We start from the raw sequence: 23743 nt of genomic DNA on the forward strand, positions 1-23743 counted from the left end.
CCATAACTCAAAGTTAATTGTAAATTACCATCAATTTATTAACTATCATAATTCCTTTTTATTACCTTTTACCATCAGATGTTATCATCCATTGCTGATGACAACCATAACTTTAACAATTTTTTTGTTCTGTTTTTATCCTCAAGAATAAACAAAAAGATATAAACTTATTATATGTTTAAAATTTTTTGTAATATTATATACTGAACAAAAATTAATACTTATTAATGTGTTCCAAAAATTGAAAAATTAATATCAAACTGACTCCTATGGTTGGTTTAATAAGACATTGTTACAGCAGCTGTTAACATTCTTATTGAGCTAACAGGAAGTCTGTGGGAGAGTTATTCTTGGATGAGTTGCATTTATAGGATTGGCATTCCCCTTCCTATGATGCCATGAAACCTTGGTTTGGAGGGGGGATTTAGGGTCTTTAAGAAGCTGGGCCTGAGGGTGATTGGATAGTTGATGTGGGCTGAGCTTTTGGGAGCTTTGTCTATGGTCGTCTCTCTGTGTCAGAAGTGGATTGCATAACTCTTTTGCTTTTTGGGCTTATAAAAGATATTACTTTTCAATGAATTTTCCCCTTTTTTATGGTCACGATTGAAAACGTCAAACAATAGTGTCGTTTTGCATCGCATGTCCAAAGACCATACTGGTTCATCAATCCATGATCGGTCAGTAATTCCAGTGGGAGTTCTTATCTTCTCTTCTTTCTTCCCGAATTTTCCCGAGAGATAGAAGATTTTATTTTGTCTAAAACAGGAAAGAACCAGCCCCTATTCATCATTCACATGACTTCAGGTAATCTAATTCTGCCATCATTTCATCTTTGTCATTCCAATTGCATGATTTACCCGCGTAATTTTTGGTTTTGTATGATTCAAAGTTTTGAATGAGATAAAATCCTTACCTTTCTGTGTTAAATCAACAAGGTGTAATAGGTCGTTTTACGGAAGTACGCTATCGAACTGAGATTTATGTAAAGAAAATCAAATTTCGATTCGCGTATAGCTAATGCAAATTTCTTAAATTTGATTATTGTAGTTTTTTTTTTAATGTATTTGGATAATGTGGAATTTTGTAATTGCTACGTTTTCTAGCAATCCAAACAGCTACATTGAGGGTTTTTTTTTTTTTTTTTTTTTTTTTTTTTTTTAAATTTTTATCCTGATCAAATTAGTTTCTCGCGCTTTCTCTTTTTTCCCAATGATTTGTAGATTTTGCGTTTCAAGTTCCTGCTGAGCTCGAGACAGCTTTGCAATTGAAGACTGTCCAGTACTTAGTTACACAAAGGCCATGGCTCGGTAATGCCCAATGTTGCTGCATTTTTAATTTTTCATTCTGATAGTTAGTGTTTGGCTATGTTTTGTGTGGTTTTTATGATTTTTTTATTATTTCCAAGGTTTGTGTTGCAGATCTCTATGGAGTTAATGTTCGACCTGTTGCACCATATGGGAGTGCAAGTAGAAGACAAAATAATGACCCTGCATTGATACACCGTTGCTTGCCAGATGAACTGCTCTTGGAGGTATTTCATGCTGTGATGATTTTTTCTTTAAATGCATTTCACATTCTCTTTTCACGAGATGTTCTCTATACGGTAATAAGACATGTTGTGCCTTATTCACTATGTTTTGTGGATGTTCCTATCTCAGAATTTTTTTTTTTATGTGATTTTATGCTTCAGCTCCCTTGTATCCAATAATAATAATAATAATAAGTTGCACTCAGTTGGCTCACACTTGATCAAAAGTAGAAAAAGGATTTGAATCTTTTAAATATGTTGATTGGAGTACCATTACAGTTTTTGCAATATAGTTAGGCAACTTAAGAGTTATCAATTATGGATCTCTGTAGAATAAGAAATGGGGAAATGGGTCTTATGAATAGTGTCATAGAATGTGTGAGTTTAGTGGGATTTATTAGTTTGGTTCTACAACATCCTGGAATATGATAAAGGAAACAATATAAGTTAAAAGCACAGAAGTTCTGTGTTCAAACCACCAGGCTTTTCCCAATAGCAGAAGCGGAAGGCACCTTCCCTTGCTTATATTACAAATGAGGAGATATGACAGTTGAATGCTGATATCCATAACGTATATTCTTATGCAGGTATTTTTCCGAATGAATCCATATGATTTAGGAAGGGCTGCATGTGTGTGTCGAAAATGGAGATATACTCTTCGTAATCCTGCATTCTGGCGTACTGCTTGCTTAAAGGCTTGGCAGGTAACTGTCAATATTGGTAGGATTCTTATGAACTGTTTTTCTCATTTCATCATATCCAATATTGAATGTGAGTTATTTTTTATGCAGCTATCTGGAGTGGTGGAAAACTATAAGATTTTGCAGTCAAAATATGAGAGCTCATGGAGAAAAATGTGGCTTTTAAGGCCAAGGGTTCGTACTGATGGTATGTTCCAATTTTATCATAACATATATCTTATTCTTCTTAATGAAAAATTAAGAACTTTACTATTTCATCTGGATTTACTGATCATTTATTGTTTTATTGAACCTATTCTTTCTTCTTTGTTGTGTTTTATGTCTTTGAACTTAGTTTGCTGTTCTAATGCTTCTAAAATGGATTTTGTTTTATTTATGTTCCCAGCCAGGCAATAACATTTGTCCTCTTTTCTCTAGAGTATGGTTGGAAGGAAAAGTGGGGGGGAGGAAGAGAACCTTTTAGTCTAATATGAACAAAAAGGATTTGTTTATAAACTGTGTTATGTATAAGCAGCAGCAACTGTGGTTGAAACTTTTGGGGAAAATAATAAATAGAGAGCCTTTTAGTCTAATATGAACAAAAAGGATTTGTTTGTCTCTTTTTCTTGGGAAAATTGAATTTCTTTTTTTTTTTCTTTCTCCCTTGAGTATATTAACTGCTATTGTCTTGTCTTTTCATATTGGGATCTACAAAAAGTACCAACACATTTCTGTTTTTCTGTTTTTTCTTCTCAGGTCTCTATGTAAGTAGGAACACCTATATTCGTGCTGGTGTAAGAGAGTGGAGCGTCACCAATCCAGTTCATTTGGTATGATTGTGTCCTGTACTCCTCTTTACATGTCACGCTTCTTGTTAATATGCAACTTCATGCATTGGAAAGTATTTTATATGCATAAAAAATAGTAAGCAATAAAATTAGGCCATAAGAATGCAAGGATATGTAGTTTTCGTACAGAAAGGAAAGATCAAAACCTTTCCAATTTTGTATGGAATTCTACTTGAAATTAGAGTTGAATGAATATTGGAAGCGAATGTTTAAGTTTTTTAAGGAATTATCTTCCATTTATATTGTGAAATTATAAGTAGAGTGGCATATGTCATGCCCTGCTCTCTTGGTGAACTTATTCCTCCCATGCATATCTTTGTAATATTAGAACTTGAGTATTAAAAACCTTTTGAGGAAAAAGCAACATAATTTCTGATGGTTTAGAGTTCCCGATTTAGATATATGTCTTGGAAAAATAAGTTCAGCCTTAATACTATCTACTTGCGATGATACCCTTAGTGTTTTTTTTCAATTTTTTGTTTTTCTAGAAAAGCTCAGAGTTATTTTTTTCACTATAGTTTTTTAGGTTAAATTTCTTTTGCCCTTTGGATTGAGTCATAATATTCAGAAATAAGGGTTTTTATTTTTATTTTTAATTTTCTTCCTAGTACAAAATTAGGTACAGCTAAATTTCTTTGTGAGCCTTTCCATTTTATTATGGTATTTTCCTCTGGCTAAAGTTGAGAATGATTTCATTCTGAATTTAGATTAATGTACTATGCAAACTTCCTTTGCACCATAAATTTTTTCCCTTCTATAGGCTGGTATTTGCATGAGATATTGGCTGCTTTATTTTAAAATCTTCTTAGTAGCACAATGATTGCATTTTTCTTTTGTGTGAGGCATAACAATATGCGGTTGTTTGAATATTATTTCATGTTCATGCTTCCAAGTTGCATATATAATTGCATTGTGACAACAAGACTTTTCAGAGAAAAAAAAAAGAGAAGTTTTTTGATGAAATTTATTGGTTTAAGTTTTGTTTAATCACTGCACTGCTGCCTGATTCCTCCTGTCCCCTGGTTTTCCTGCAGGTTTGCTACTATCGTTACATAAGATTCTTCCCATCTGGCAGGTTTCTTTATAAAGTAACAATCTCTCAATGAGCTTAACTACATTGTTTGAGATGCATATAGATAATGGTAATGTCACCTTTCTTTCTCTCTTTGTGACCATTTTAGTCTGTTATTTTGCAATGCATAGACTTCTTCTCATACAGTGAAGGAGGTTGTGAAATGCATGAATCTCCGTGCATCTAAAGTTGATGATGTTTTTAGTGGCCGCTACTCATTGACTGACGACAAGGTATAGTTCTTTACTAGATTGCAAATAATTTGGTTGTGTTCTGCAAGTAATATTCCCTTCTGCATCTAGAGTTTTCATTAGTAGAGTTTAATTAGGTATCCAATATCCAAAGTAATTCCTCATTTTATTTCCTTCTTTATTGGTCAATGTGCATTTTGAAATTATTTATTCTTATACATTATTCTCAGGTTGAAGCTGCTTTCCTGTACCCTGGACTGGGTCCAACAATGTGGAAAGTCTGTTTAAGGTATTGTACATGCTGTCCTGAATAATTTTTCTTTTTCTTTATGTTACTTAAACCAATGGCAACATGCTCAAGTTTATGGTTGTTTATTAAGGTTATTAATCGTTTATGATGGGGAAGGCATACGAATTACCCTTTGCTTTGACTAATTGCATATGTGCTGTTGTTTCTCGTATTGTTCTCTATCAGGGAGCTTCTTTTTCTTTTCCCTAACCCCTTTTCCCTCCCTCATCTTTTCTTTTATGCCCCTGTGATTGATCACCATTTTACTGATCATCTGCTTTAGGTTAAGAGGAACAACCGCAGGTGCTAACAATCGGATGGATATACTCTCACTCGTTACTAGTAAAGTGGATAGCATGGTCAGTGGGCCTGAGGAGGACATCATTGGAGTGGTTGAGGACTTGCAAGAGGATGAGATTTCTCGCACATCACACAAGAGAGGACTTGCACCTTTCGCATTTGTTCCATTTGAAGAGGTACTTATTGTATTCTCAAGTTTCTCTCTTCTTCACTTGTTGCCTTGAAGCTAGCAAAGGTTGAATCTAAAGCCAATTCTGCTTCTTTCTTTTAGTTTTGTTTTGTCACCATATCTCAGATGATAATGACACATGGCAAGAACCATGTTGTCATACGGTTACTGAACTCTTCTCCCTTACTTAACTCTTTTCCCCTTGTCACCAACGCGAACGTTGTTCACATTGACAAATTTATAGATTTCCTTTTCACACAACTTGAGATTTTTAATATTTACATCAACTAAATTGCGAGAATAATTGGGTTCTTTTGTGTCACATAGGTGGAGACATCAGTTCTGAACCTGCCTGTGGAAAAGATGGATTATTATGTACCTGGCTAGTACCTGGATCTTCAATTTGTACATATGTATGTATTTATACCTGATTACATGTATATATTTGGTGCATTCCATTTTATTTTGGCTTTTAATGTTTTGCCTTCATCTATGAATCGGATGTGTATGTCGAGTACCTGCTGATGTAAAATCTGTTTGATCATGTATTCACTGTCCCTGGTTGAACAATCATGATTTCATTTTATTGTTAAAAAAATATAGACATCTCAACTTTAATTTTTTATGGTAATTTCAAAAAGAAAATGAATTGAATTCCCATAATTTTATTTAATCACATTGATTCTTAAATTTTTATTATTTTTTGACAGAAGTTAGGTCAGGCTCCTGAAAGACATGCTTTGATATAAATATCACTTCCCTAAATCCAAATCTCCTAAAAAAAAAATCTTGTTTTTGGGTATCAAAATCTTTTAGATAGGTTGAAAAGAATAGGGTTATGTTTCAAAATCTTCAAAAATCTGTATCTTCTTCAAAAATACTTCGCTTCCATATCTTGCCTGTAAGTGTCAGCTTTATCTAACAACTTTCCACCACGTAAACCCACAAAGCAATTCCCCAACCCAACGTTGTCAATATCACTTAAAAAGTGGCTAGCTTGAATTTCTCACCAGCGACAGTCTCAAGTCTATTTCTTCTGCTCTTCACTCTCCAATTTTACTGTAGTTTCCATCTCTAATATCAAGCAAGCTCTTATGGACCTATTATCGTTGGCATTTATTAATTACACTGCCCTTAAGTATTATAATTATGGCTGTAAATTGATATAACAGTAAGGAAAGCACAATAATTTTGATCCCGATCTAAAATTACCATTATGTAACTTGCAAGAACAATTGAGAAATGCAGCATAAACATAATAAATACCAGAAGTAAATCAGAGCAGATGAATAAATCTTCTGCTGATGGGTAACTATTTGGAAATTAACAGAAACCAGCAACCACTTGAAAATTAAAAAAGCTGAAATAAGATGATTTAACAAGATCATTTCAGTAAAGGGACATCACATAGCTGAGTTGCTTAGATATTTGATTTGATATCTTCTGAAGTTGCTTGTATACTTGATTTCAGATCTTCTGAATACACAACAGAATTCCATGATGGGTTCCGTGGAAGAAATGTGTCCTGCCAAAGTTAAGGAGACATCTACAATATTAACAAAATAATCCATCCATTATTCTGTGAAAGGGTAACAAATAAGCCTTAATTTCACAGTAGATGGATCGGCCACATAGATCCATTGAGCTCTGTTGGAGCATCAATATCCAAGGCTTCCACATAGAGAAAATAGGACAGAAACCCAATTGATAAAGCCAACAAATGCACCAGAAAGAGCAGAAATGAAACAAACCCAGAAAGGACAATGAGAAAATAGAAGAGGAAAGGACTTACAGAAACGTAGGAGCAGGTGGGGATGATAGACATGGAGTGGGACTTGGCGTGACTAAGAGCAGCAACACAAAGGTGAGAAGCCATACCCAAGCCTCTCTTTGAACGAGGGACATATGTATGCGCTAAATCCATGACTTTTCCATCGCTTCTGAGCACATACTCGATGTACGCCTCCTTGTCTTCTGTTTCAAACCTGCGTTGGTTTTCGTTCCACACAATCTTTGGCGCCTTTGCTTCTGCTGCTGCTGCTGTTGTTGCCATCTTTCTTATTTCCCTTCCTCTCTGCTATTTTCTATACTCTTTATCTTCTCTACTTAATAAAGGGTGAAAGGGTGAAGATGATGTTTCTGGTCAATTGTGCGGAGTGGACTTTGAATCTGATCAAGTGGGTCAATAGTGGAATTATTCTTTTTATCCATCAAGTGGGTTAATTTGAACCGTTAAACCAGTAAGTCAATCTTCCTAATTCCTACATAATTTTGCAATTCTCGGCGAGTCTATCAGTCTTTTGTCTAAGTTGAATGAGACCCACTACGTGTGTGCCTAAAGAGTGGCCAATGTTCATGGTTTTTTTTTTGGGGTCTAGTCCAAGCAATTGAGGGTTGATTAGAACTTTCAGAATGGATTGTGGTTCATTTAAATCTCACAAACTGTAATATTTTATCTGTGAAAAGCTCATTTCTGATTTGCCGGTGCTTCACCGGCAGCTAGAAAAGAGGACTTCGTTCATACTGTTCGCGATGAAATAATAACCATTAACCACCAATTGTTCACAATGGGAAAATGGGCTAAAACGCTGGAATGACAAGGTCGTCAAAGGCATCCAGAGACTTGAAATTCAGACTTAATGTATAAGTAGGCATCCAACTATGCCTCCCATATTCCTGTATTTGTTGCTAAATGCTGAAGAAATTTTATCCACAAAGTAAATTCACAAACTTTCCCCATATTCAATTAGATATGGAGCTTGTTCATCGTTCACAAAAACGTCTCACTAAAACAAAAAAAATCAGTCTACACCAGGAGCTGGCTCATAACTATGAAGAGTAGGGCATATAAATATACACCACATGATAATAAAATCAAGCTCACATTATATTTCAACAGTGCGTTGGGTGGAAAAAAAAACTCATCTTAAATAGACAATTCCAGAATACCCTGGATCAATCCTACATATACAAAAGTTGAGCTATTAAAAAGCAAATGAGTCGAACAATCTAAAACAGAATCTGAGCAGCTTCTAGTCATACCATACAATTCAAATGCTTAACTGAATCGCTGATATTAAGAGTCACACACCAACCATTTCTACTCTGCACGAGACTGGCCAGCTCGGGATGAGAGAATGATTCCCACAATAAGACCGTAGAGGGCAAGTGCTTCAGCAAAGATAAGGATGAGAATCATTCCTACGAACAGCTTCGGTTGCTGTGCATTAGCCCTAAAAAATGTATGGACAAGAAAAAGAACAAGGAAAATGATCATATCATTTAACAGATGATACCATTTAATCATCCACATATACTGCATATATTGAATTTATGGAGGGCTGCAGCCTAGAAAAACAAGTAAGCGGAACATGAGAGATTTCAATCAAAATATATCCAGAAGAAAGCTTTCATAATATAGGCAGGCATTCAATAACCTGAAACCTTTGAAGCAAAAGGAACACGCAATAGGCTCAACAGATGTCAAGATTATTATTTAAACTTCTATCTCGTATACTCTCATGCCAAACAAAGCTATTCCCTTTAAATCCAAATTCCAAAGACAAAAGTCACAAAACAGAAAATCCACTCCTATTGCTAACATAATATCAATCCTCGTCACTTCACTGTTAATAGGTAGATAAATGCAGACGCAAGCTAAAGTTTGATCCCAACACTGGCAAGGAATCATATGAATCTGAGTTCTCCACAAAACTACAAATGCACAACTATGTTCACTATTTAAATGATAAGGCAGATCCGCTAGTGATTACAAGTCACAACAAATCAGAGTATGATTACAGATCGAAATAGATCCCTCTTAAGAAACAATGAAAACACATCACAGTTTGCTTGTGACAGCTCCAAAGGGTGGCAATGATAAAAATTGGCATCTACCCTCAACTAATCTATGGTCACACTCCTTCAGCAATCAATTTTAAAAGGTGACTCCTTTGATGATCCACAGAGAGGCTTATATTCAATCATACAAACAAAATCGACATTTAACAAAAACCAACAGAGGCAAAGTTGAAAGATTACCGGACTCCAGCATCACCAACGATCCCAATTGCCATACCAGCAGATAAACCAGCAAGCCCGCAAGCAAGACCAGAGGACAAATGAGCATAACCATCAAAAAGATAATAAGATTTAGCCTTGGGATTAATACCAGTACTAATAATAACAGCTATAATTAACCCGTAAATCCCCAAAACTCCAGCCATAACTACTGGAACTATCGACTTCATTACGAGCTCGGGTCGCATCACTCCCATGGAAGCCACACCCACCCCACTCTTTGCAGTCCCATAAGCCGCACCCATGCCTGCAAGCCCACATAACAACAATACCCATAAAATTTTTTTCCCCAGAAAACAATAACCAAATTAAATAAAACAAAAAATCGAATGAAAGACATCGAAAGCGGAGAGATTACGCACAAGAAAAGACGAGAGCTGCGGCGGCTCCGAGGAAGCCGAAAAAAGGAGCAGTCTCATCGCCGCTGAAACCTGAAGACATACTTGGATTGGGTATTCGGTAACGGAGATCAGAGAATAATTGCTGTGATACTGTGCTTGAGCCTTGATCTCTGTAGTTCCCGGTTTCCTTATCTGGCTTTCAGAGAGCAGGGAAGATCGGATCAGCGAAGGATGGTATGAATCACGTGATTGATTATTCATAATCGTTTATCGCCTTGCAAGAGGTAAATAAGGCCAAAGGGAAAAAGATAGGAAATTTTTATTCGCATACGGCGTCGTTTTGTCTAAGCTTCCTACTAAGAGGAATTTGTAAACTTTGTTATTATAATAAATTTTTTTTAAATAATATTTATACTAATAAATAAACATGTTATTAAATCCAATCACAGTTTTTCTTAATTTCAAAAAAAAAATGTGATTTCGAAATTAAAAAAATTTAAAAATTAAAAAAATCATTTTACATTTAAGATTTCTTTTATAAGTTTTTCCATAATTATTTATATTGTGATTGTACCAATTAAATAGAATATTCCTTAAGTTCTTAAAGATTATTATTTTATATAGTTAATTATAACTTTAAAAATGCAACTATAATATTAAAAAGGTTTATCATACATTATTATTTCTTTTTAATAAAAATATGATTTTTTATTTTTAAAGTTTTAATTATTAATATATGCTATTAACATTGGCTTTAAAAAAATATTGTAATGCTGAATTTAGAAGAAAATATTTTATTTTACTGTTTGAAATTGACTAAATAAAAAAAAAACCATTTTAATCAAATGTTTGAATTTTATCAATTTAATTATAAATTTTTATATTATTTTAATTTTAATAATAAATTTAATTAAAAACAAATAAACTCATCAATTGAGAAATTATTAAAATTTTTTTATTTATATATTATTAGTTGTAATTAATCTATTTAATTTTATTAATTTATTTAATAATTTTAATATTTTCATTAATTTTAATATATTTCCTACTCATAACAAAATAATACAACTCAACTCAACTAAGCCTTTATCCCAAAAATTTGGGGTCGGCTATATGGATTCGCTTTCTCCACTCTGAACGATTTTGGGTTAAATCCTCATAAATGTGTAATGCTTCTAGGTCATGTTGTACTACTATCCTCCAAGTCAATTTAGGTCTACCCTTTTTTTCTTTCTATCCTCTAACCTAATGTGCTCTACTTGTCTAACTGGAGTCTCCGTATGTCTACGCTTTACATGACCAAACTACCTCAATCTCCCTTCTCTCAACTTATCTTCAACTGGCACCACTCCTACCTTTTCTCTAATACTCTCATTATGAACTTTATCTAGTATAGTATGGCCACTCACCCACCTTAACATTCTCATCTCTGCAACTCTTATCTTAGATGCATATGACTCTTTCAGTGCCCAACACTCACTACTATATAACATAGCAGATCGTATGGCTGTACAGTAAAATTTTCCTTTCAATTTATTGGGAATCTTACGATCACATAAAACTCCTGTGGCACTTCTCCACTTCAACCATCCGGCTTTAATCCTATGACTAACATCCTCCTCACATCCCCCATCTACTTGAAGGACTGAGCCTAGATATTTAAAGTGATTACTTTGGGGCAGTATCACTCCATTCAAACTAACTCCTTCCCTATCACCAGTTTGGCCTTCACTGAACTTGCAATGCATGTATTCTGTCTTCGTTCTACTTAACTTAAAACTCTTTGACTATAGAGTACTTTTCCAAAGTTCTAGCTTTCTATTGACTCCTTCTTGTGTCTCATCTATCAGAACAATATCATCCGCAAACATCATGCACCAAGGAATACTCTCTTGTATATGTTTCGTCAGTTCATCTAAAACTAATGTAAAAAGGTAAGGGCTTATGGCTGATCCTTGGTGTAATCCAATTGAGATCGGAAAATCTCTTGTGTCCCCTCCCACTGTACTCACAATAGTAGTTGCTCCTTCATACATATCTTTCAATACTTGTATGTACCAAATAGATACCCTTTTTTGTTCTAACACATTCCATAAGATCTCTCTTGGAACACTATCATAAGCCTTCTCCAAATCAATAAAAACCATGTGTAGATCTTTCTTCACATCTCTATATTTCTCCATCAAGCTTCTAATGAGAAAGATCGCTTCCATAGTTGAACGACCGGGCATGAAACCAAATTGATTGAGAGAGATAGAAGTATCAAGACGTAGTCGATGCTCCACAACTCTCTCCCACAACTTCATAGTATGGCTCATGAGTTTAATTCCCCTATAGTTTGAGTAACTCTGTATGTCTCTCTTATTTTTAAAAATAGGTATTAAAATACTCTTCCTCTATTTATCAGGCATTTTCTTTGAGTTTAGAATCTTATTAAATAATTTAGTTAACCATGCCACTCTCATATCTCCCAAATACTTCCACACTTCAATTGGTATTTCATCGGGTCCACAGGCTTTACCCACTTTCATTCTCTTAAGTGCTTCCTTTACTTCTAAAGATCTAATCCTTCCAGTATAATTCACATTCTTTTCTATTGTTCTATAATCTATATTCACGCTATTACCATTTTGACTATTATTAAAGAGATCATTAAAATAATTTATCCATCTTTCTTTAATGTCCTCATCTTTCACCAACACTCTTCCTTCTTATCCTTAATGCACCTAACTTGATTGAGATCTTGACATTTCCTTTCTCTCCTCCTTGCTAATCTATAAATATCTTTCTCCCCTTCTTTAGTTCCAAGTTTCTCATATAACTTTTCAAAGGCCTGTGCTCTTGCTTGACTAACTGCCTTGTTTGCCTCTTTCTTTGCTATCTTGTACTGTTCATATGCCTCATTATTATCACATTTAGGTAATTTCTTATACCATTCCCTTTTTCTCTTCATTGCCTTTTGTACTTCCTCATTCCACCACCATCTCTCTTTTGAGGGTGGTCCCTGTCCTTTAGACTCTCCAAGTACTTTTCTAGCTACTTGTCTAATCTCTGATGCCATCTGTATCCACATATCATTAGCCTCCATATCCAGCTTCCATACTTCGGATTCGAGAAGCTCATTTTTGAACTTCACTTGCTTTACTCCTTTGAACTCCCACCACTTTGTTCGAGCTACACTATTTCTTCTGACCTTACTTGAATTGCTCCTAAACTTGACATCCAAGACCACCAACCGATGTTGACTTGTTAAAGCCTCTCCTGGAATGACCTTGCAATCCTTGCATAGAGCTCTATTTGTCTTCCTAGTTAAGAGGAAGTCGATTTGGCTTCTATGTTGCCCACTTTTGAAAGTCACTAAATGTGACTCTCTTTTTATAAAGTAGGTATTTGCTAGTATTAGGTCGTATGCTATAACAAAATCTAGAATGCTTTTTTCCTCCTTATTTCGACTGCCAAAACCAAAACCTCCATGAACATTCTCATAACCTTGTCTATCACTTCCTACATGCCCATTCAAATCTCCACCAATGAAAACATTCTCTTCATTCGGTATGCTTGTATTAAATCATCCATATCTTCCCAAAACCTTTGTTTACTCTCACTGTCTAGTCCTATTTGTGGGGCATAAGCACTAACTATATTTATTATTTCTCCTTCTAGTACTAGCTTTACTAGTATAATTCTATCTCCTATTCTTTTCACAGCTATTACTGCGTCTTTCAATGTCCTGTCTATAATTATGCTCACTCCGTTCTTGTTTCTCTCCTTTCCGGTAAACTACAGTTTGTACCCTGAATTACCCACTTCCTTACTTTTCTCTCCTACCCATTTAGTCTCCTGAATGCAAGCAATATTCACCCTTCTCCTTTCCAAGGTATCCACAAGCTCCATTAATTTTCCTGTAAGTGATCCAACATTCCAAGTACCAACCCTGATCCTCCTCCTATCCTGCTCCTTCCTAATAGGTCTCCTTCTATGATATCTTTTATTATTTTCTATATCTATCTTGTGTTATGTTCCACTATTTATTCTACTATCTGTCCTATGGACTAACTTCTTTATCTACAACTGTCCATGATGTGGGAACCCTTGCTCACTTAACACCACACTCGGGAGTCGGCATGGCGCGTTGCTTTTGGTGAACGCCCTACACCCTTGCACATTTCTCACTACACCCGGGCTCCGATGTAGCACGTCGTTAGTAGATGACGCCCCAACGTTTATATCATTTGAATCCATATCATAGGGTGTGACGAAATTTTTACGTTGGTTGTCATCTACCGCAACCCTCCTCCTTTATCCGGGCTTGAGACCGGCTAAGCGCAAACTACTTAGGCGGAGTTTCATAACAAAATAATAATTGAATAATATATCTAATATTATTATCTTAATTTTAATTTTTTTATTATACTTTTAATTCATATATTTATCATCATATTATCTCAAATTTAAGACTTATTAAATAAAAAAATTTTAAATATTTAAACATAAAATATTAATAAATCATATAATTAAAATAAAAATAATTATAAATTTTAAAATAATAAGTATTTGATTTGATAAAATAATACTTTTATTTGGTTTATTTTGAGAATAATTAAAAAATTAGGAATTAATACTAATAATGTTGATAATTAAATTAACTTATTCTTAGAATTAAAATTAATGTAAAAATTTAGAAATAAATTAATAAAATAAAAATTTTTACTAAAATTAAAAAAACTTATAAAGATATGAATTTTTTTAATTGAAAATTTAGTATATATGTTGCATGCCAGTTATTTCAAAATATTTTATAGTTTTATTATTAATTTAATAATTTAAAAAATATATAAAATAATCAAACAGTAAAATTTTAATTAAAATATAATACGGTTAAGATTCCCATTTTAATTTTGCGGAAGCATGTTAAAAAGGAATTTTTTTTTTGAAAAAAAAGGTAAAAGCTTAAACAATACAGTATCCTTTTGAGGAAAAATTGCCCCTTTTATGTTGGATTTATATGCATAAAGAGAAGAAAATGCTTGTTTTTCTTACAATTACACTTCAAAGTTCAAAAGTCTCCTGTATTTCAATAGTCACAGGGAGATTGAGAGAGAAACATGGCAGATTCAAAGGTGGAGACGATTTCAAGACTAGCCCAGTGGAGGATCGAGAATTTTGGCCCTTGCTCTTACAAAAAGTCCGATCCTTTCAAGGTCGGCATCTGGAGCTGGTAAGTATACTCATTTTATGACCCTCATCACTGAGTTTCCTGTGGATATTTTAAGAGTTTCTGTTCGGTAATTTTTGTCTTAATAGGCACTTGTCTGTGGAGAAGAATCGGTACCTGTATGTTCGTTTGTTTCCAGAGCCATCTCGAGCTTCCAAAGAGCAACCTCCTATTGCTAGATTTGTTCTTCGTGTCTCTAATGCTGTAGCTAACCGCAGGCCCTATATCTCTCCTGGTATGATTATTTCTTCTTCTGTTACTTACAATTTTGGTGTTATTGCTAGTCTATTTTTAATTTCAAGTTATGACTAATCTTTTTTTTTTTTTTTTTTTAATTTTTTGTGTGTGATTGTTTGGTCTTAGTGAGAGATTCTGTGGGCACTTGTGATTGTAATTTCTGCTTGTTTTGATGGATGAAACTTGAGATAGAAACAAGTTTGTTCTGATAGGTGATCATTTAAATTGTTAAATCTGTTATTAATTGTGACAAAACAAATTATGCTCTTGGTTTTGTCTGGAATGCACCTGAATGCATAAATTCTATTCAGAATGTGATTCTAAGTTATTTTTTTTTTTATCTGAATTTTTCTTTGTGAACTTGCGGTTTGTCTCATAACAGGAGGACTTGATAGGGACTTTTCTGGCTTTTTAGAAGAAAGACACACACACACACACACACACACACACACACACACACAGACCGAAGCATGTTGATGATCATCTATCACGTGTTTTTCTAGAATTCATGCCCATATCCCAAAATAAATGAGTGAAAGGATTGTTCTGTGTATTCTATGGGTTTTTTGTAGATGGGCAAATTGTTTAAATCTTTCCTATGGAAGTAGGTTTGCCATGAGGCTCTTGTTCTTTCAATTGGTTGGAATGGACAGGATACCTACTGCATTTTCATCCTGCGGTATGCTGCTGACAATCGGCAGGAATCTAGCTGTTATTGGTAACACATTTTGCTTTTATAAACAGTTGATTGGATTGGAGTCTTTCCATTGTTTATTAGGTCTATGCTGTCTCTCTGTTGGGTGTTGTTTTTCTTTTTTCCCTCTCATTCGTGATGAAGATATGGAAATCCTTGCTTGTTCTTTGTTTCTGAGAAATCAATATTCAATTATTAGTTATATTTTAAATTGATATGCGGAAGTTTATGCTATCATCAGGCATTCTTTTAATAACTGCTTTATTTTCATCACAGCACAGTGCGCACCATGAAATTTAAAGAGACATTATGTTTTTTGTATTATTCATGTATTGTCAACGGAGAAATAGTGATGTAATAAAAATTGTTGTCTCACCTGCTTGGTGCTTCTATGAGAATTACCGAATTTCCATATGTTATTTTGGAAAGCTTGTTCTTGATACGTGTGCAGCACTTATGAATATGTTTCTGTAACACCATTGTGCAGTTCATGAGAGATTGCTTCGGACATGTGATGACTTTGTCTGGCCTGTCGATTCCACCTTTCATGGCCGCTTCATTATTGATGTCGAGTTTCTAGACCTCAAGATCTGCCCTCTGAATGTGAGCTCATTTATATTATCACTTTTGATGCGATGTGGTGTCAGTATGCATGAATATATATTTTTTAATTTGTAATTTTTCTATTTTTGTGGATGTGGGGGAGATGTGCATGGGGGAAAAGAAGGGGAGCAACTATTATCTACTTGTTTGTTTCCTGCTGTTAAAATAGATGGTGCATCTTTTGAGATGTTTGAGTTTGGAATCAAATCAATACATTTCTAGATAACTGGTTTGAAACTATTTATAATCTAGGTTCTTAATTTATAATCCTTTATTAGGGCCTGTTTGGCATTGATTTTTAGGGCCCAAAATGTGCTTTTGAGATTATTTTAGATGTTGAAAAAAACAGTTTTGAAATAGTTTTTTTTTTTTTTTTTTTTTTTTTTTTTGTCTGGTCTTTTTATGACTAAAACATGCAAAATTTAATTTTAAATTAATTTTTAATACCATTTAACTTATATATTTAAGAAAATGCTTTTATCAACCACAATGTTAAATAGACCTTAGTATTTGCTGTTTTTAGGGACACTTCTAGTGGCCTAAGTGAAGCTCATGCTAGCATACATGGCTTTTATTAGCACACCCATACATTATTCTTAATTAAATTCAAATGGCTGCCTGCTGTCTTCTCTAGTTGAAAATAAGTACCAACTGAACTTTGGGTGCTTGAATTTTTTCTTGCCATGTATGGTGACTGAATATCCTCAGGCAATGTTTCTTGGGAGTATGTTCTTCAATTGCACTTGTACATTCAAATAATTAAACCAATAGATGCAAGAAATGTTATAAAAATGTTGATGGGACAAAATACTTGTCAATATGTGTGGCAATCGGTATGATATGTATGACTTTGTTTTGCATGAAAAATATAACCTTGTTCCTCTTCATGTAAAGCTGAATGTAGAATGAAACATGTGCATTTAATCAGTAAATAATTTAATATAATGATAATGACATTACACAGACGTTTCTAAGAGTCTGGTAATTAGTTGAAGCACTGGTATATTTGTCCTCCTTAAGGCTTAACCCTTTGATCTTTCCTTGCCAAAACAACAGGGTGGGGAAGCCAGTTCTATATGGCCTAGTGATGGTATGATGCAGTCTGTTTCAACCCAAAGCACGCTACGATGTCTTTCTCGCATGCTGGATGAGGCCATCCATGCTGATGTTACCATCCACACTGCTGATGGCACTCTAAGAGCACATAAAGCAATTCTTTCGGCAAGTTCACCTGTTTTCCAAAGCATGTTCCATCATGACCTCAAAGAAAAGGAATCCTCTACAATCTACATAGAAGACATGTCAATGGAGTCTTGCATGGCCCTTCTAAGTTACTTGTATGGAACCATTAAACAAGAGGATTTCTGGAAGCACCGGTTAGCTTTGCTTGGGGCTGCAAACAAATATGATATTGCAGACCTTAAAAATGCTTGTGAAGAGAGCCTTTTGGAAGACATCAATTCTGGAAATGTCCTCGAGAGGCTGCAAGAGGCCTGGCTTTACCAGTTAGACAAGCTGAAGAAAGGATGCTTGACATACTTATTTGATTTTGGCAAGATATATGATGTTAGAGAAGAAATCAACAACTTTTTCAGGCAAGCAGACAGGGAATTGATGCTGGAAATGTTTCAAGAGGTGCTGACAGTTTGGAAACCTGTGTAATTTACCTTGTGAAGTCAGCTTTGTGGAAATGCTTACTATTGGTTGTGTATAATGTAATTTTTTTTCTCTGTTCCTGGTCAGGTATTCCCAGGCTTTACATTATGTCACTAAGAAGTGGTATTCAGGGTGTGAAGGATCATTTATGCTGTAGTAAGTAGTAAAAAATGGAGAACTGTGTTTTGGGTTTGATCTAAAAAGATCAAGTACTATAATTATTGTTGCCAATCCGAAGACATGATTGCTCAATATCCTTCTACTAATTGAAGAAAAACGTATAAAAGCGATTACTTGCGATCAGAAGTAACATGAAAGCTACTTGCACTTTTAGGATCTTCTGCGCTTGGTCAGAGAGTTCATTCTGGTTGTGGGATTAATAAAATAAGCATCTTTCTTTCAAACAATAATGCATTTATAATCCCAATTCAACAATGGATTATTGTGCGATGAATATAAGAACCATGACTTAGGTCTTGTTTAATTCAAACTCTCTATTAATTTACTCCATGGAAACTCCTCTAATCTGCAAAATGGAATCAAAATGACAATTAAACAAGTTAACCGAAGTTACCCAACCCATTAAGCCTTATAAAATATGAATAGTTAAAAAGTCCTCGCCTTTTTCTTCTAACTTTTGCCTATTTGTTGAGAAAGTATATAGTGTATTTGTGATTACATGTCATTATTTGATATAAAATGACAAACCAATCACGAATGGACAATCAAGTATAAAGACATGATTGTATTTAAAAAACTGAATTTAATGAGATTCAAAATAACTTAATTATTACTCATGATTGATTTGCCACAAAATAAGCTCTCTCTCTCAATTCCTTTTTCTTATTTAAAGTATATTAATTAGGTTGGTTTATCCAAAAAAAAAAAAAAAAACTATTAATTCCTACTAAGGTACTAAGTTCCTCTATCATCACTTTACAGAAACCCAATTACCCATCAAATTTTCATCAAAAAATCCCATCAGCCCTCGTCAAAAATAACCTAATATTGAGATTCTATTGTACTATGGCATCCATCTACGAGTACTGCGTGTGGCAGGATTCCTCCAACACCCACAATTCTTTGCCAGTCGACAATTCCTCAAACCCTCCCACTACTGATAGCGACGACATACTCGACATCCATCTCCACTTCCACCATCTTCTTGAAATACATTACCCTGAATATGCTTCCATTCCCTTGACCACAACCCGCATATCATACCCTCTTCCACGCAACCTATTCTTGTCTCAAGACTCTGGCTCAGTTGTTGTAGACGCTATTCTTTCCACCACTGGTGTATCAAGAGACTTTATTGACTCCGTCATTCCTGATGTTTCTTCGTTCGCTTTCGACATGGTTACTCATCCATACAACAGCAAGGTTAGGGTACTAACCATGGGTTTGGCTATCTTTGTTGTGACTCCTTACGATGATCGCCAAGAGATAGATCGTGCTTTAAGTGAAGCAATGCAAGAAAATCCAAGATTTGAGCCCTCGAGTAAATCTTGCATTGAGGGTTTAAAGAGGGTTAAGCTTGTTAACGATTCCACCACGATGATGAAGAGATGCGCGATATGTTTGAAGAAACAAATGATTGGTCAAGAGGTAATATGCTTGCCTTGTGGGCATGTTTTCCATGGAGATTGTATTGTTAGGTGGCTAGAGACAAGCCATTCGTGCCCTTTATGCAGGTTTTCGATGTCCTTTTAGTCATTGATCAATTGTAATTAATTTCTAATATTGCAATTGGATCTCTAAGATGTTCCTATGTCAATAACTAATATAGTGTTTCTTTTCTTCTCATTTTTTTGAGATCTCATGCTAAATGTAAAGTAGGTATGTGAGTTATATAAAAATAACGATCCTATTAAAATTATTATAATTTTAACAATGGATTGTAAGTGTGTTTATCTATTAAAAAAAATTAAGAGTAAAAAAATAGCTGCAATGTCAGCATTCTGAGCATGAAAAAGTTGAATTATAAAAATGAAATAGAGAACACTGAAATGGATGGCAAATTTAAGGAATCAAGGATAAAATTTATCCTTCTACAGTACAGTTATGAAATAATTAATGCTATATGGTAACAATTATGGCATTTTTACAACTAGCTAGTCCTTATAATTTTTGTCTCCAGATTTCTTTGCATATGCACACTACAATAAATATTAGATTTAATGATATTAAGTAATTTTAACATCATTAAAATTTAATGTTAAAAGTAATAATTAATGACATTCATATGCTTTTAAATATCTGTGGCAGTTTGATTGGAATTTTTTAATTATGAGACTTTTGGATTTTTAATTATTATAAACTTTATCTATTAGTCTTAAGTGTTTTGTGTTTTGAATATGATGAATTAAGTTTAGGTAATAAATTTTTTATAATAATATTTAATAAATATCTGGCAAAATACTAAAAAAAAGAAAGAAAAAGCAATCTTATAAACTCATGTTTATGTAAGTTTGATTCTTTATTTGTTAGATTTAATTTAACTGCTAAAGGGTTCCAACTGAAGGGTGCTTCCCTCTTTCCCTTTTCAATGGGATGTTTATAGATTTGATTGGGTTTTGTTTAAACGATCTGCGGTGTTTGAGCTTCATGATGAGGGATTTGAAGTAGATCGACGTTTTGACTTATGGGTTTCTTCTCGTCGATTGGCATGTATGGAGTTGTTGGTACTGTTTTGTCATCGTTTTCATCAGTGCTATACAAGAATGAAGGGCCCGTGCTTTGCCAAGCCATTCTAGCCTTCTGGGTCATCTGGCGTTTTCTTTGACATCTTTCTTGTTTCCTTTGAGTTTGAAGTTTATGTGCAAGGAAGCCTATGGGAAGTAGGTGGGCGTGCTGCCTACCCCTTGCTATGTTTGTTCCCGTTTACTTTCTAAGGTTCCATGTTGATTTCCTCATTTTGAGAACAGAGCTTAATGTAGCAAATTCTCTAATGTAATGGGCTGTTGGGTCTTATAATCTTATTTCATTTAATGAAATATCTTTTTTCCTGATAAAAAAATATAAAAGAGGAAGATGACCAATTTTGCATGATTTTCTTCACATTCGACTTAAATATTCTACAAAATGATTTTCTTCAAAATCAAATGTAATTAAATTGAGTGCCCTCTCCATAATATAAACACTAGGAATTCAATTCAAACGATCAAGTTTCAGAAGTATGTGTCAAAATTTCCAAGATTTCAAGCTTGCACATATAATGTGCATATTTCCTGTTGCAAATATATGCACGTATCATTGTAGGTTATGGAGTGATAAAGAAAAATCAGGTTGGCAGGGAATATTCCTCTGGGAAGCCATCATTGATAAATTAACTATAGCATACACATAGGGTGGCTTTAATTTTTCAGGGATCGACAAAGGAATGTGATGAGCAAAAAAGAATGCAAGAAAAGAAAACCAACAGATCCTTGCCACTACGAATAATTAATTATAATCAAACCAATCAATACAACTTTTCAAAAGAAAATGTGAAAGCTAGTAGCACTAGTGCTTTTTTTTTTCTTTGCTTTCCTGTAAATCCTTCCACTTTATCTAGATTATTCGAAGGAAAACATGGTGATCTGTGTCCCTTAATGCACTTGTATATTTCCATTATTCAAAAAGAAAACCCTGTTACACCTCTATATATAGCACCTTGTATGGATGCCCTCAATGCACTTGCTAGCCCTTCTCTCTGTCTGTGTGTGAGACGATGAAGACTCCATTCCGTCTATTCTCGGCTGTTTTGCTCCTCCTTTTGCTGCTTGTGGCCACTGGTACACTCTCCACCCATACTCAATGATGTGCTTGTGATATATATATGTATATATATATATATATATATATATATGCACACTTCTTTTTTATTATAATAATTATTATTGGCTCTTGAGGTTCACTCTCGTAATATAAAAATGTTTGGTGTAGTGAGCTAAATCTCCCTGTATAGTATATTAACATACCAAGTGTATTTGTTTCTTTGACGGGTTGAACAGAGATGGGGCCAATGGTGGCTGAGGCCAGGAAATGCGAGTCTCAGAGCCATCGCTTCAAGGGTATGTGCATGAGGCACAGCAACTGTGCTGCCGTTTGCCAAACAGAAGGTTTCCATGGAGGACACTGCCGAGGGCTACGCCGTCGATGCTTCTGCACTAAGCATTGTTAGTCTATGTGATCACACCTTCAGTAGGGTTTTGTGTGCTTAGGAATAAGATTATATATATGCACGGCTCCTGCAGTCGTCTCATGTGATTGTTAATTTGTGTAAGCTTATTTTGTCTTGATGTCTACTAGACTACTTCCTTATTAAGATTATGATTTTTATTTCCCCCCTCTACCTTTCATAAATCTTGAGATTCAAACTCAAAATCTTGATTAGATTTAGGTTGATAATACTGAAAATTATGTGAGGTCTCCAGATCGATTCACACTTAAAATCAATTACACCAAAATATATATTTAAAGTCTATAAACTAAAGGAAGTTAATCAATGATTATATTATTTTTCTTTCAGGCCAAATGATATTAAAGGTTCAAATCTTTACAAAGTTTGATGTTTTAATTCAAATTTTTAATTTTTGAATTAATTGTCTAATTTTCAAAATTGAATGAAATTTTATCAAAATTTAAAATTGAAAATAGGACGGTGTGCCCAATCTTAACTAATATAATATGTGACATTTTTAATTATATTTGTTTGAGTCTCACTTGCCACATAAAACTTCCAAATTTCACCATGAAATGATTATATCAGTTGGGTTAATTATACTTTACTATAATTAATAAGCTAACCACGGTTTACTTTATTAATTAAAATAAGAAAATAAAATAAATAACATATTCATAAATACTAATGGACAATAATGCAATTCAAAGACTTTGAAATCAATCTTTTAAGATCCTAATATACATATATAAATTATATAAAATAAAAAATTTTATCAAAATTAACATAATTTAATAGCAGTCCAATCCTATCCGTGAACAATGGGGATACTTGCCCCTCGATGGAAACAAGAAAACTCGCCTCTTATTAAAGCTTTGTCCAAACTGAGTCTGACACCATCCTCTCCAAAGACCCACATCTCTCTACTCTCTCGCATTACCTCACCAGCCTTAGAACCTTCCTTGACACTCTTTAAAAATCCTGTGGTTATAGCTTTTGGAATTTCTTGAGTCACCGAGTATCCACTTACTCTATCTCCCAATTCGCTGGGTCGATTGAGTCTGAGATTCAAGCTTAGATTGATTGTGAAAGCACTGAGAATGAAAGAGACTATATAGAACGAGGACGAGTTGGTGAGTTTATTAATTCAGGTTGAGAATCGACTCTAGCAAGGGTTGAATCGCGGTTACAAGATTTGGTTCTTACATCTAAGATTCTTTTGTTACTCCAAAAAAATCATCTGCGATCCTAATTGCTCGAAGAGGATTTAAAAATAGTGCACTTTTTTGAGTTTGGCGCCGTGCTGTTGTGGTGTTCTGTTTGGTTTCCTGTTTGAAAGATCTTGTGTTCATCATTTTTCCTAAGTGGTTTTTCTTGGTTGTTTGGAGAAATGTTCATAGATTCAGCTTATTCAGCTGGTAGTGGATCAAGCATTTGGATCTCTTTCATATTGGAGTCTCCAAGGATTTGGGTCTCTTTCATATGGGAGAAAGAATGGATTTTTATTTTTTATTTTTTTACGTGCAAATTCAAACCAATTGCATTACAAGGCCCTTTGGGCGTCAAAAGTACAAATAGCTTGTGACTGAGCTGGTAAATCCAAGAACCCTGTACAAGGCTTCTGATTCTTAAAACACAGAGTTGCAACACAATGAGCAGCTGCATTTGCCTCCCT

The 23743-nt window shown here is 34.3% G+C and overlaps 6 protein-coding genes across 6 annotated transcripts; 4 read left to right on the plus strand and 2 right to left on the minus strand.

Annotated features, from left to right (window-relative positions):
* Window positions 1–640: 640 nt before the first annotated feature.
* On the plus strand, window positions 641–5647 carry LOC110643805 (F-box protein 7). The gene is made up of 11 exons (XM_021796301.2): window positions 641–804; window positions 1221–1307; window positions 1419–1531; window positions 2116–2232; window positions 2320–2416; window positions 2965–3038; window positions 4091–4144; window positions 4260–4361; window positions 4550–4608; window positions 4892–5084; window positions 5405–5647. The coding sequence occupies exons 1-11, from the start codon at window positions 795–797 to the stop codon at window positions 5462–5464; spliced, it is 966 nt and encodes a 321-aa protein (XP_021651993.2). The 5' UTR covers window positions 641–794; the 3' UTR covers window positions 5465–5647.
* A 619-nt stretch (window positions 5648–6266) lies between these two features.
* On the minus strand, window positions 6267–7333 carry LOC110643807 (acetyltransferase At1g77540). Its single transcript, XM_021796303.2, has 2 exons — window positions 6870–7333; window positions 6267–6602 (listed from the first exon to the last, which is right to left on the minus strand). Exons 1-2 carry the CDS (start codon window positions 7128–7130, stop codon window positions 6498–6500), a joined length of 366 nt encoding a protein of 121 aa, XP_021651995.1. The 5' UTR covers window positions 7131–7333; the 3' UTR covers window positions 6267–6497.
* A 610-nt stretch (window positions 7334–7943) lies between these two features.
* Window positions 7944–9888, minus strand: LOC110643806 (V-type proton ATPase subunit c4). Its single transcript, XM_021796302.2, has 3 exons — window positions 9520–9888; window positions 9119–9404; window positions 7944–8310 (listed from the first exon to the last, which is right to left on the minus strand). Exons 1-3 carry the CDS (start codon window positions 9596–9598, stop codon window positions 8178–8180), a joined length of 498 nt encoding a protein of 165 aa, XP_021651994.1. The 5' UTR covers window positions 9599–9888; the 3' UTR covers window positions 7944–8177.
* Window positions 9889–14392: 4504 nt separating this feature from the next.
* On the plus strand, window positions 14393–18140 carry LOC110643828 (BTB/POZ domain-containing protein At1g21780). The gene is made up of 4 exons (XM_021796331.2): window positions 14393–14716; window positions 14803–14948; window positions 16132–16247; window positions 17304–18140. The coding sequence occupies exons 1-4, from the start codon at window positions 14604–14606 to the stop codon at window positions 17907–17909; spliced, it is 981 nt and encodes a 326-aa protein (XP_021652023.1). The 5' UTR covers window positions 14393–14603; the 3' UTR covers window positions 17910–18140.
* A 571-nt stretch (window positions 18141–18711) lies between these two features.
* LOC110643830 (uncharacterized) lies at window positions 18712–19709 on the plus strand. The gene has a single exon (XM_021796332.2). The coding sequence runs from the start codon at window positions 18930–18932 to the stop codon at window positions 19614–19616; it is 687 nt and encodes a 228-aa protein (XP_021652024.2). The 5' UTR covers window positions 18712–18929; the 3' UTR covers window positions 19617–19709.
* Window positions 19710–21559: 1850 nt separating this feature from the next.
* On the plus strand, window positions 21560–22246 carry LOC110643827 (defensin Ec-AMP-D2). Its single transcript, XM_021796330.2, has 2 exons — window positions 21560–21679; window positions 21899–22246. The coding sequence occupies exons 1-2, from the start codon at window positions 21616–21618 to the stop codon at window positions 22066–22068; spliced, it is 234 nt and encodes a 77-aa protein (XP_021652022.2). The 5' UTR covers window positions 21560–21615; the 3' UTR covers window positions 22069–22246.
* Window positions 22247–23743: the final 1497 nt, after the last annotated feature.

The sequence above is a fragment of the Hevea brasiliensis genome, chromosome 16, assembly GCF_030052815.1.
Source record: "Hevea brasiliensis isolate MT/VB/25A 57/8 chromosome 16, ASM3005281v1, whole genome shotgun sequence".
Taxonomy (NCBI): Eukaryota; Viridiplantae; Streptophyta; class Magnoliopsida; order Malpighiales; family Euphorbiaceae; genus Hevea; species Hevea brasiliensis.

Coding starts and splice junctions, on each gene's coding strand:
- LOC110643805 (XM_021796301.2), top strand. Junction 1,308..1,418: donor TACACAAAGGCCATGGCTCG/GTAATGCCCAAT, acceptor TTTGTGTTGCAG/ATCTCTATGGAGTTAATGTT. Junction 2,417..2,964: donor GCCAAGGGTTCGTACTGATG/GTATGTTCCAAT, acceptor TTTTCTTCTCAG/GTCTCTATGTAAGTAGGAAC.
- LOC110643807 (XM_021796303.2), bottom strand. CDS start 7,130: ATGGCAACAACAGCAGCAGCAGCAGAAGCAAAGGCGCCAAAGATTGTG. Junction 6,603..6,869: donor CCACCTGCTCCTACGTTTCT/GTAAGTCCTTTC, acceptor TAACTTTGGCAG/GACACATTTCTTCCACGGAA.
- LOC110643806 (XM_021796302.2), bottom strand. CDS start 9,598: ATGTCTTCAGGTTTCAGCGGCGATGAGACTGCTCCTTTTTTCGGCTTC. Junction 9,405..9,519: donor CGCAGCTCTCGTCTTTTCTT/GTGCGTAATCTC, acceptor GTGGGCTTGCAG/GCATGGGTGCGGCTTATGGG. Junction 8,311..9,118: donor GTTGGTGATGCTGGAGTCCG/GTAATCTTTCAA, acceptor TACATTTTTTAG/GGCTAATGCACAGCAACCGA.
- LOC110643828 (XM_021796331.2), top strand. CDS start 14,604: ATGGCAGATTCAAAGGTGGAGACGATTTCAAGACTAGCCCAGTGGAGG. Junction 14,949..16,131: donor CAGGCCCTATATCTCTCCTG/GTATGATTATTT, acceptor ACCATTGTGCAG/TTCATGAGAGATTGCTTCGG. Junction 16,248..17,303: donor TCAAGATCTGCCCTCTGAAT/GTGAGCTCATTT, acceptor CCAAAACAACAG/GGTGGGGAAGCCAGTTCTAT.
- LOC110643830 (XM_021796332.2), top strand. CDS start 18,930: ATGGCATCCATCTACGAGTACTGCGTGTGGCAGGATTCCTCCAACACC.
- LOC110643827 (XM_021796330.2), top strand. CDS start 21,616: ATGAAGACTCCATTCCGTCTATTCTCGGCTGTTTTGCTCCTCCTTTTG. Junction 21,680..21,898: donor TTTGCTGCTTGTGGCCACTG/GTACACTCTCCA, acceptor CGGGTTGAACAG/AGATGGGGCCAATGGTGGCT.